Genomic DNA, 13,151 nt, shown 5'->3' with positions numbered 1-13,151 from the left:
TTAAGAGGGTGACGAAAATTTTTTTTATCTGGTCAAATAAATAACATTCATCAGGGTGCACATACCAATTTATTCATTTACATTTTCCAACTGATTTTTAGACTACACAGTTATATTATATTATAGACTACTTCACACTACAAGTAAATATAAAAAAGTGACTTTTGGCTTTTCCTATCTTTCAAAGCCTGCAGAAATTAAACCGATAAAGTACAATTCTAACAGTTATGGGACATTTAATATTGCTTTTAGCACCATTTAATATTTATTTTTGCGATGGCTCATGTACAACATTTTGAACTCATCACAGAGAGAAACATTCAGCTTTTCAGCAAAAATTATTGTGCAGGACAACACAAGCCTTGGGGTTCCACTTGGCACGCAAAGTGCCTCAGCTACTACAATTTTTTTATTTTATGTTTTAATTTTAAGGAATTTGAAGCACATATAATGTATATTTGATTTTAGTTTTTGTGGTTCTGCTATGGTCTAGCTGCTTCCATGATATTAACAATTGGATATTTGTATCTTCTGTGCTTTTTGTTTTGTCAAATAAACACACTGACAAATGTTTAAATAATTGACAGTTTAGTAATTATCTCCCTTAAAGAGAGCTAAAGAGGTGTTTCCTATAACAAAAAGAAAATCCAAAGAATTCCTCAGATGGAACTGCAGCAGCAAGCACTTGTCTGTGAGAGTATGAAGTCAGATCCCAGAACAACAAAGGTAATATTTTACTGCTGTAGTGGGAATATTAATGCTGACAAGTTGAGAGTCAGAAGTCAAATGCCCCTGCAGTCATACAGTTCTGAATTTGACCAAACTGTCAGGGGGGAAATATGCCTATAAATGTACACAGGACATCACAGTTCAAACTGGGTCACGCAAAGATGGGATCATGTTACGCGAGACTTCAGCTTGCATCGAGTACTCAAGTTAAACAAGCAACATATAGGATCAAGTTTGGCCCGTTTTTGCTTATTGGGTTTTTTGTGGCAATCACAAAAGTAGGTAGGTGAGTCACCCCGTGGACATGTGTGGTGGATATCATTGTGCAGTATGCCATTCATAAATATGATAACTGAATCAATCATTGTATAAATCAATTCATTAAAAATGCATTATTATTAATGTCATCATTATTATTACTTTTTTATTTCACCCCCCTGACCATAGTACAGATATGAAGAAGTGGAGTGTCACAAATGGGATCAGGGCAGAAGTCAATTAAAAAAGGGAATGAATGGAGCCGGTTAGATTTGCATCGACTGTGTTCATGCCCACAACGGCACAAAAACGTCTAATTTTAACTACGTAAAGCTGCTTGCATCCATGAAAATACTCAAACTTTGTCTCATCTCAAACACAGATTTAGACCACACCCTGCATTAGACTTGCACTGGGCATGGAAATAGAGTCCTAAATGTCATTTGATATTCCATGTTTGGCTTTTGTGGATTTTCTGCAACACTAGCTCAATAAATATATAACGCAACGTCAATACTGTACAGTGGGACTCCAGTGTCATCATCACACACTTTATCTAAGTAAAGTGCCCATGTTCAGTTGTCACTTCGTTGCGTTGGCAACATATTTCTTTATCCACAAAACACTTTAGAACAAGCCTGAGTCCGTGAAAATGATACATTCACACCCCTTGGAGAAAGTGAAGTAACTTTTGTGGCTCTCAGCCTCTTTTGGATTCATCACTTTAGCCATGTAGTAGTTTGCAGCAAGAACAATTAGAAAACAGATTATCAAAGGATGCCTTCATCTCTAGTTGTTATCCCAGGAGCAGTAATGAAATGTTTTGGGTTCAAGGTCGTGCTGCAGTGAAGAGCTTGGTAATTACCACAGAGTTATGCTCAGTCAGCTCAGTAAATAATGAATAGAAGAAAATAATCATTCAAAGAAAATTGGGGATACATAAATTAATGGTAATCGTGAATAGCATTCAAAAGACAAATTCAAATTGTTCACTCTGAACATTCTACACTGAAGGGAAAATACAACCTGATAGGCGCAGTCGAAGTTTAAAAAAGTCTCTCTTTGTACTCATCTGGGTCTTGGTGGAGCATGTATGATGTAGAAAAACCTTTGACATTAACATTTTAAACTCCACAATGCACCTTTAAGCTTAGGTTTTAGATCTTATTTCACAATAAGGCAAGTCTGTTTTGTTGTTGACCGAATGTTAGGCAAGACTACTGTTTTGTGACGTAAACCTTTGGGCTTTTACTAAGCGGGCTGACCACATAGAGTCCGTTTGATGCACATGCAGAGTTTCAACTGAAGTTCTGCTGATTTACTGCCATGTCTGTTACATCAAAGGGCCTTCTAAATCAGATTTGTAGCTTTAGCCTCAGTCTTCACTTTTTTTCCTCAAACTGGGACGCTGTTTACAATGCCACTGATGTATAATGCATCTAAAAATAAGGCTTCCTTTTTTTTCATACCCTGATGTTTTTAAACGTAAAAAAAAACAGCACGCATAAAGTCGACACTTGTGTACAATCACTTTTATCAATAGCATCACATTGGTTGCTATGGAAGCACGGGTATGAATTTAAATGATCAGCCAGAAAACAAAAACCTCAGAAAAATAATATAGGACCCTTCTGTCTTTTACTGGACTTTACTGAACCTGAATTGTATAATGTAAATTCTGCATAAGAGGATGTCATTGTGTATAGTATGTACCGTATTTCTTTTAAGCTACAAGTTGCGCTTTTATTCATAGTTTGGCTAGTTCTGCGACTTATACTCAGATGTAACTTGTATTTATTCAAATTAGAGCTCAGATTGGCACTCAAAGTAGCCGTTCCTTAATCGTGTTGACTTTCTTTTGGCGGTTGGCAAATACAGTACTTTGGGTGCTGGCCGTTTTGCACCAAAAGTATTTGTCAACTACCAAAACAAAGTAGACAAAGAAGATGAAGATGGAAAAGAAGATGAAGAAGAAAAAGAAAAAGAAGAAGAAGAAGAAGGATGCTTAGTTTGAATTGGATGTTGGAGTTTGAATTAATAAAGAAAGCAAAAAAGGAAGAAGAAAGACGAAGGAAAAAGAAGAAGAAAGAAGAAGAAAGACTGCCAAGAAGAAGAAGAAGTAGTCATGGCAATGGGATTTTGGGTGCGAGTCCGATCTACTGTTTTGGTCTTGGTTTTTATCAAATAAATTTCCCCCAAAAATGTGACACATACTCGGGAGCGACTTATACTCCGAAAAATACGGTAGACTAGCAACTGACAGCAAGCACGAAAAACTTGAGAGAACAAGAGAATAGAGAGAAAAGACACCCTGGGAGACACAATAAAAATATGATGTGCTTTGTGAACTAGCCCAGTGGAAGAAATTTGCTCACATCTTAATGATGTGCACACAGGTGATGTACTACAGCTATAATGGTGGGTGGGAAAAAAGATCCCAACAGAAACATCTGCATTTTTTTTTTCAAGCTTGAAATGTACAGTATCCCCTGCTTGGTATTAAATACGATGTTTGATGTTTACTGAAGAGCGCCATAGGTAGTTCATGGAAAGCGTTCCCACTCACCGTCACTGTAGTCTCCTTGTGTTTCCTGGTGGGTGACGTTGGTCCCGGGCTCTGCGAAGAGAGAAAAGACGGTCCATCAAACCCACCATCCTCCAAGTCACACATGACTGCTCCACATACACACACTGTCACTCTCACACAGTTGTTCTGATGCTGAAATCCTTTTCAATCTGCCTGGAGCTCTCGCCGCTCCTGCTACTATGTATGCATGATGTGAGTGTGTGTGTATGTGTGTTACTAAGTGTCCATGTGGGTTTCGTTTTCACGTGCTTAAATTTAACTGATCTATGTTGCGTTTTCTTCTTTTTTTAAGTGTAACTATTTCATCAGTGGCATTATTGTCAATACACTTTTCCTTCAACATTCTACTGTATAGTAACTTTTCTATTGTCATTAACTCATTCACTATCAGCCATTTTCACTGAAGCAACTCTCTTCGCTCCCGGCTGTTTGACTGGATTTTGACTGATTTTGCAAGGTCGGCAGAATATTCTGTTCTATTGCTATAAGAAACATGAAACCTGCTAAAAGAAAGATTAGAGTCTCTGCTTTCATCAGGAAAAAAAGTATATTTGTATCTGTTTCCGTTTTGCAGCAATTAGTGTTAGAATATAGCCAAGTTTCATCATCATTCACAAACCTGTTGACACTGGCAAAAAGAACTTGTTGCAACATGGCCCTGGCTGATCTCTAATACTCTGCTGCCACCTGCTGGTCGTTTTTTTATGATAACTACCAGTGCTTTAAGCGATCTCTTCATGTCAGAAGCTGTATCAAAGCCTTTAGTATGCTATAGCATAACAAACTTTTCTTTCTTTCTTTTAAATGTATAAATATGTTTTGGGGAGTGCAAGACAAAGTATTAAAAAACACATTTATATGTTTTTGGGTTTGAATGAGTTAATTTTCTCAGTTCGAGGGGTGGTGTGGATGACAAGATTCTAATTATATTATTCTATTATAATTATTTCAGCTCTAATCTGATATGAAAGTGAAATTTGTAGGGTTCTGTGTAATTGTTATTTTAGGTTGCATATTGTTACATTTTGTTATGGATGAAATGTTACTTTGAATAAGATGTAAGAGTCCAAGGTCTTAAGTGTGTTATCAGAGTAAGAGGATGACTTTTGTGAGGAGGGTAAAAGTAGGACTCCATAGCATCCAACATGCATAAGTGTTCAACGGAAAAAGAAACCAGATAATAAAATTAAAAACTGAAACAGAAGACGATTTTTAATTTGTTTTGTCTGGGTGTAATGGGCAGGAAAGGAGTAAAAATGAAGGGACAACGTGAAACAAAGTGGTGGGTAGATCTGATGAAGCTGCTGCTGCACCCACATTGCCTTGTTAATTATGATCACTGGAACAGATAGTGTAGGCGGGATTAATCTACTTTAATTGCCATCAGCATCTCTATGAGGATAGGAGGGAGAGAAGGGATTTGTAATGTGGAAAAACATTACTTGTTATTATCTTTATCATCAAACATACGCTTTTGAGTTCATCTTTAAATACACTACAGAGTTTGTTTGTTGAAATATACAGTCATTTTAAAGTTGAGAACACCTGATAAATTAGTGTCTATTGTAAAGGGTCGTTCCATGACAAATCACCCCCAAAAATCAGCAAATTTTAACCAAGCAGATTTAGATTTTAATTAAACTTGCTGTACTCGTTGATAGTGATCTCACAATGCTAAATCTCAAATTTTAGGTCAATCGGAGCAGGAGTGTAGGAGCTATGGCTATCGACATTCTTTGCAAAAAGGGGCGTGGCCGCCTTCCTTTGAACCATTATAACTCTGGAACTACAGGATCAGTCTTGACAAAATAGAAAATGGAATTTAATCACAGCAATCATTTAGAAGACATATTTTATAGGTGCATATTTTAGTAACCATTTAACCTTTTGCCTTAGTTGACCTTGAAATTTACCTTGTGGAATACATGACCTTAACAAAGATTTTCATGAAAAGTCATCTCACGTCTTCTAAGTCTAAAACATATAAAAGTTTCAGAGATATATATTTTTTTCAGCAGCAATAAGGAGTCCGAAGTATCCACACCGTCAGATACAGATATTCTTTGAATATTCATTAAAAGTTGAATATTCATTAAAAGTTTAGTATTCATATTATTGCAGATTTAGAATTCTTGTCGATTTCCCTTTCCAACAATAACTATTTTGTGAAGATTGACCCAGTAATTCCTTAGATAAGGGTTCGAAAGAAGGTGGTCACGCCCCTTTTTGCCAAAAGTGTCAAAATTCCCAAACCCCAGTTGTGATTAACCAAAAATGTTTAATTCAGTGTTGCACTGTCAACAAGTGCTGGTTGATTTGGCATGGAACGCCCCTCATGCATTACATAAGAACAGGCATTTTTTTCTTGATGTCCATTTTGATTGTCAAAACGAATGGAAAATAAATCATTAGAAGGAGATGCATAACATGAGGTAAATCTTCAAATGAGATGTGGCTGTGTTCAGAAATAATCAACCACATTGAATTTCATGTTGAAATGGGAGTCACCATTTAACGTGCCTCTGTTAAGCCCCAAAAAGTTCAGATGAAGTCATAAGCCATTTTTTAATTGTCGTTCATGTCCAGTCTCAGGTCCTTGTGATCTTGTTAAACCTCATCAGTCACGGCCCAAGTACTGAATTTTTTAATAAACCAATACTGCGGTGAATACCAGGATGTTGTTCTTGTCAGCTATCTTAAACCAAGGATGCATTGGTTGGATATTCTTCTCAGGAAGAATGTACCTGGCAAGTTCAGGACCGTTCAAGACCATACTCTGCATTTTTCATATTGACAAACGGCCATACTGACTGTGGTTAAACTGATCAAGATAAAACAAAGTAGTGAGGACTGTTTTACCTGTGGCTCTGTACTGCCTTTCCGACCCATATTGTTGTGTTGAGGTTCTAGATGATGCAAGGGGCTCCCACTTGAGTGAAACCCATTCACTGTGGAAACAGGTAAAATATTTGATCATTTTACATAGTATGATTTTTATTAGTGCCACTAAAGGTGGGAATCGTAAAGCAACTAGTGATGCACCGAATATTTGGCCACCGAAAACTTTCGGCCGAAAATGGCAAAAATATGCATTTTCGGCATTTGGCCAAAATAAAATTCAAGCCGAGAGAATATAGCCGAAAGAGGATGTTGTGGTGACGCAAGCAAAAAAACAAAACAAAAAACGCTGCAAGTAAGTGTCTGATTGAATTAAACACCAAACACGGGAGTGAGTGTCCACCTTGCTGCTCGCTGGCGTTTAAGTACCAGCAGCTTCATTGTTCACACCGGAAAAGGAGAGGGTCGCTTGGTAAAGTGTCAAAAAAGAGAGCGCTGCCGAGTACTGCACTACAGGTAAGTCAGTCTTTCTCCTGCAACGCCTTCCTTTTTTGCTTTGAAGACAGCCCCTCAAGCGATTCCACTTTTTCACTTGCATTCTGGTGGCCGTGCTAAATACTTTAGCTAATGTTAGCACTATTGCTATCAACAGTTTTAAACAAGTATACATTTACCACTATCTCCGGGGGGATACAGATCTGTACAGGACGCCGTGTGTGACTTTGCAGTCCGTTCCCAAAGCCGATTGGCTGGTGCGAAGAAATTTATTTATTTGTATTTTTTACGTTGGTGAATATGTGAATGTGCCGATTTTAAGTGCGCCGCACCATGTCCCGCTCCAAATAGCCTACAAATGCGTCATTCGCACCGCACTGCACGCATCCGTTCCTGCCGGTGCGAATGACGCATGACTGTACATTGCAATTATAAGTGCAATTGCACCGCCAGAAAATCCTCAGTTGCTCACCCCGCGTTTGGTGTTTAATGTAACATTCGCCAACATGTCTCTGATGTCTGTGGTGTGGACGCATTTCAATTTATATTGTGCTTTGTCAAAATGCCTGTGCAAAATAGGCCTACATATTTTATAATAATATCATAATTGTAATTAATTATAATAAATGCAATGATAATAAAAAATTGGCATAATTTTTTTTCGCCGTTTCGGTTTTTGGTTTCGGCCCAAAAATTTAATTTCTGTGCATCCCTAAAAGCAACCCACAACATGTTATCAACAATGATGATAATGATTTCACGTTACACAGGTTATGTGAAAATTTAATTGGAGGAGAACTTGGCATGACACGCCATATGTATCTACCATATGAAGAAGGGAAAAATTTTCAAAATGGAATTACGCCAAACTTATTTTTCTGTCCTAAAGTGTAATTGTAAAAATAAGAAAACTTTTTATTATTTTATGCAAAGAAAACAACGTTGACATATATATATATATATATATATATATATACACACCTGTTCCTGTTTCCCAGTAATCGTGATACTATGTATATGAATAAAATGAAAATATACCTGTTCCTGTTTCCCATTAAGCGTGATACTATGTATATGAATAAAACGCAAAAGTTATTTTCAAGGGATTTTCAGTGGTGTGAGAACATGTTAGAATCCTCCAGGCTCTGTCTTCGTCAGACTTTAGGATAGAACGAGCCAAAAGAGTGACAGAGCGGCCTTTAGTTCTGCAATTGAAGCTACAGATAAAATTAGTTCCAGGAAGTGTCTGTTTCTATGTGTGTGGTGTGAATGAGAGGGTTCTTTGTGCCACTGCGGAATGTTCATAGCCTGGGTCACAAAAAAATGAGGAAGTTGCAATGATAGAGAGTTCAGATAGAGATGCAAAATATTGAACCTGTAGGCAGGGAGCTCTTGTGTCGCTGGGAGGATTTCGGAGTCCCTGGAACACTGGAAGGTCTCTCCCATGTTGTCTCTTATGGAAAAAAATAACATTAGGGAACAGTAGCGTGAATTTACAATATACACACATATATAAAGTGCACTTTTTCTTTTTCAGTTTAAAAAATATATATTTTCTAAAACTATTGGTTTGGTTGGACACTTGTAAAATACTGCATGTGTTTTATATTTATTGTGTGTGTGCATTGTTGTTTTTTTAAATCATAGCGTAAATCTAGATTTTACTGCTGTTAAGCTACTACACTCTTTTGTTTTTGTTATTTCCCCCCAGATTCATTCTCACCACATGATCCAGCAAAATTAACCTTCAATGTCAGTATGCAAAAAAAAAAAAGTGGATGTATAAAGAACTCTTATTTAATTTGGGCCTTTTCAGCTGGCTGGACTCTATGGGGTGCTGTTCAACAGAGAAGGCGGCTGAGCCAAGCCCATCTTCTTAAATGACACGCATGGAGCGAAGAGTTGGCAGCTAACTGATGGATAAAAGCCGTGATGATGCCTGACGTGAGTGGAAAGCATAGCTCTTGGGTTTAAATCGTAAATGTTTATCTTAAAAATAAATAATAGAAATTTAAATAAATACAAATGATGAAAAATATGTAAATAATCTAGTTAATTCTATTTCTAGTACCATTTTTTAAGCCAGGTGGGAGGCTTCTAAAAAAAATGTTGAAAAGTTATTATGGGATTGCCACTAACTGTTGCTAAGCAGAGATTGGCAGGGCTCATATTCTACAAGTTCCTCTTGTTGCCTATGGTTTAGTGATTTTGTAAACATTTGTATTTTTTTTTATCTCAGAAAACCCCTCTTGTGTCACATACAAGCAATTTTGTACATTTTATTTCATTAGAAGTAAGGGGAAGTCCATCAACTCCTACACTGACCATGACGTTATGTATGTATCTATTTATTTATTTAGTACTCATTTCTGGTCAGAGGTAATAACTTACATTGTATTTTGCCTGGTATAATTCAGTCAGTTTATAAGTGATGTAGAAAATTTGCATATTTAGCCTGTGTCGGCGGCCCAGAACTTTAGCGCATTGGTAGAGCTCTGCGCTTGCATACCAGAGACGTGGTCGTGGCAGGAAAAATTACCATTTCTATTCATTTTTATACAGCACTTTCTTTTTAAATCCTGTCAGATATACTGCATAAGTGTCGCAGTGCCAAGAGTAAATCTCATCAGCGTCCTTGCCACCATCAAATTGAAGTCAAAAACATGTCAATCACTCTAAATTGCCTTAATTGACCTGTGACTCAGTTCCTTCCAGCCTCTTTTCAGACCTAAAAGGAGCCTTCATCATGCAGATTCAAAATATCAATGACAGCAGGCAGCAGTGCATGAATGACCTTATTCTCACTGCAAAAATTAGTTAGGAAGTCAGAAAAAAGCAGCTCAACGGTGAGTATGATGTGATACAAAGATGGAGATGAAGCTTATTATCTATTAACAAGGTTATGTGAGAACATTCTGACTCCCAACGGAAATAGGAAGACGTTTGGCCTTCTAAAAAGATGGCAAAGAAGTCTGCCAAATCCCAGTTATGTAAGGAAAGTAAACGTTATAAATATTAATACTGTACACTCTTTAACATGTAAATCCAGTAGTATACCATGAATTTGGTACCTGCCTAAGTGGCAGAGGTGGCAAATCCAGGTCCAGAAAGTAAAAACCCTGCCACAGTTTGGCTTTAGCCCCTTATGCTAGTTAGCTAGCTCCCTAGCAGGTAACCGAGCACTCAGGGAGCTAGCTCGGGAGCTCGCTAGCCACCACCTGAGGCTAAAGCCAAACTGTGGCAGGGTTTTTTATTTTCTGGACCTGGATTTGCCACCTCTGCTCAGTGGGGATTTGTATCAATAGGCTTTTACAAAAACACAATATAACAGCACACAACTCTGTTAAGTACGTCATCTTTTCAAGAATGTGGCGAGCGCAGTAAAATGTGTTTAATAATAATTATGTTTTCTGTACACGACCTGAGCAACAAGGAAACACATATGCAGTTGACCCGCAAGAATTGAAGAAGACAAGAAGTCACACTTCAGAACAAGTCAAGGAGTCATTTTATCAATGGTTAAATCACTTATAAAGTGTGCTTTAAGACTTTGTTATGTTTCTGTTTCTGTGCTGTTCCTAGAGTTTCCCATTGGTCAGACGTGGATGAGTGGAAAATCTCAGAAGACTGCTGTTAAGCACTGTAGCACCCTGCACCCAGCAACACAGGAAGGGAAAAACCTACAAAACACAAGCCCTGAACAAGGACACGCTGCCCTCGCCTACACATGTAGTTCCGTTACTATGGCAATGAGACTCTCACACACACACACACACACACACACACACACACACACACACACACACACACACACACACACACACACACACACACACACACACACACACACACACACACACACACACACGCACACACACACACACAGGACAGTATCTGATCGTGCTGCACATCGTAGTGTAATGAAAAGGGGCCAGCGAAAATAGCAGACCTGCTATAAATGCTTATTGTTCAGTAAGAATGTAACCAGATAAGAGTTATAAATTTTAAAGGGAGTCAGTGCAGTCACGACTGAGTTTGTCTTAAGACTAAGCAAACAATGAACCCTGCAGGTTTTCTCGGACCTCAGAGTTCAGTTCTGAAACACCACAGCAAGTAGTTATACCGCAGAAATTGATCATGCTGCAGTTTTGCTCGAATATAAGTTGTTAAAAAAAATCTGTCAACCATGTATAGTAACAAGCAAGACAATGACATTCCAGGGGTGTATGTGACCTCAGTGTGACCCCGTTGTTGTTTTTTCTTTTTTTTGTAAAATAAATTGGAATTGCAGATCCGCTACAGTAGGTGGCAGTATCACTCTAATTGTCAGAGAGTACAGAAGAATCATTATAAAAGAGATATACAAAAGAGAGTCATAGTAGGCTACAACATGTCCAGATGGCTGGACATTGTCCAGAGAAAAGGATGTCTGTCTGGCGGCCATGTTAACTAACAGTATAATCACATCCTAGAAGCTTAAATGAGACGGTGAGTCTGGTCTGTGTAAAACAATCTGACATTAGCGCATGAAACACCAAATATCATGTGAGTAAAAGGAAAAGAGGATTAGGAGAAGTGACTCCTTACTGCCTGTGTCTGGGTTGTGAGCCCTTGGCTAATTTTAGATTCCGTCTTGGCCATAATTTGACCACTGGAAACATGATCAGAGGCAAACAAGATGTGAACAGCTCTGTGGGAAAGTGGTTACACTCTGAGGTGACATCTAATCCACAGCTGTGGTTACACATGGTGAATGTAAAGAACAACAAGCAGCATATGATTTTATCTTTAAAGGGGTTGTAGAAGAACAATGGTACTCAAATGATTATTTGAAAGATGAATAGAATGTATGAATACCACGAACATTATGACACCGTCAGAGTAGCCCCAGACAACAGAAGGCATTGTTTTCTGTGGTTAAGTAGTAAGAACATCCCTTTAACAATCTTTATGGTTTCATCTGCTTTACTTCGGTGTTTACCAATGACACAAAACAGAAAATTTTGCTAAGGGAACTGTCACACATCAGCAGCTGTGTCTTGATCTTTCCGTAAGCTGTGGTCGAGGTGAACATCCTCAATTCTAACAGCCAAGTCATGCAATGGTTTGCGTAATATTTTCTCGTTTAGTCGTTTCACTTAAACCAAGCAATCCCATGCACCGCTACATCTAAGAAAGACCTAGAATGTATCGTGAATGCAACATTAGCATCACACGTGCGGCATCCAATCATCTGTCAGGCTTCATTGAGTTACTTCAATTAAGGACAGTAAAAGCAGGAAATGTCAGAACAGACAAGGTCATTAACATGTCTCAACACCGGTGTCTGTGTGTTCAGGGACACAATTTATAGTTATTGTGTTGATAGAAACAGCAGCATTAGCTGAACCAGTGCCTTAGATTTAGACTATTTTTCCCTTAGAACTTTATAATCGAAGAATACCAAAGTTTCCGACGCTGTAAAAGTACCCTGAATGCACCATTTTTCTTGCATAGCATTAGCAACTAGCAAGTGTGTAGCGTATGTCATTCTGGTTATTCTGTTGTCCCCCACGCATCCTTTAAGCGGTTTAATGTTGGAGTTAACTGTAAAACTAAACACACGATAATAAGAATAACATCCACTGTATATTTAAATACAAAACATGCTTCGTTTTTAAAACATCACTAGTCTAGCGCTAATGCTAAAAGCGAAGGGAGGATCCCATTCAAATGCTAACCGAGTGTTAGCATCGACTTTGGGAATGTTCTTCCTTCAAATAACAAATATTTGCACACAAATGCTGTGGGAACACATACCCACAAGTAAGATAACACTACACGCAAATTGTATTATTGTTATATACATATAATTTTTGCTAATCAAAATGTCAGCTTTTTGCGGTTAAGAATTTTAGCCCACTGTTAACGTCCTGCGCTCGCAATCAAGATTTGATCCCCGCTACCCTCTTTAAAAAACAAATAAGTCAAGTGCAGGAGCAAAAAAGTTTGAGCTTAGAATATTATGTGTTTATTTATTCATTTCTCAAGTAAGACTTCGAAACAGAGTTATGTTCTTTGTTTTCATTTCTACCCATACAGAGAAGGCCTACGTTAAAATAGTTATAATGCATGACATCTTTGAGTAAACTTTGAGTATCATTTAAGTATCTCGAGGCCGGGCTAAGCGTCCTCTTCTGGAAATCTAAATATGATCACCATATTGTTTTTGTTTGCCATGTTAAGTTACTATAGACCAGGGGTC

General features: G+C 37.9%; 1 protein-coding gene across 2 annotated transcripts in view; it reads right to left on the bottom strand.

Annotated features, from left to right (window-relative positions):
• gas7b (growth arrest-specific 7b) overlaps positions 1–13,151 on the bottom strand; it is a 58,697-nt gene that overhangs the window by 22,598 nt on the left and 22,948 nt on the right. For both annotated transcript variants that reach the window (XM_086064647.1, XM_086064648.1), the window contains 3 exons: positions 8,283–8,360; positions 6,434–6,522; positions 3,554–3,604 (listed from right to left, as the gene is read on the bottom strand). In XM_086064647.1, the coding sequence (XP_085920773.1) occupies positions 3,554–3,604; positions 6,434–6,522; positions 8,283–8,360 (218 nt within the window). The remainder of the gene's footprint in view (positions 1–3,553; positions 3,605–6,433; positions 6,523–8,282; positions 8,361–13,151) is intronic.

The sequence above is a fragment of the Leptonotus elevatus genome, chromosome 20, assembly GCF_054856555.1.
Source record: "Leptonotus elevatus isolate MCC_2025b chromosome 20, RoL_Lele_1.0, whole genome shotgun sequence".
In the NCBI taxonomy this organism is placed as follows: domain Eukaryota; kingdom Metazoa; phylum Chordata; class Actinopteri; order Syngnathiformes; family Syngnathidae; genus Leptonotus; species Leptonotus elevatus.
The sequence above is the reverse complement of the archived record's forward strand: the minus strand, read 5'-3'. Positions and strand labels throughout refer to the sequence as shown.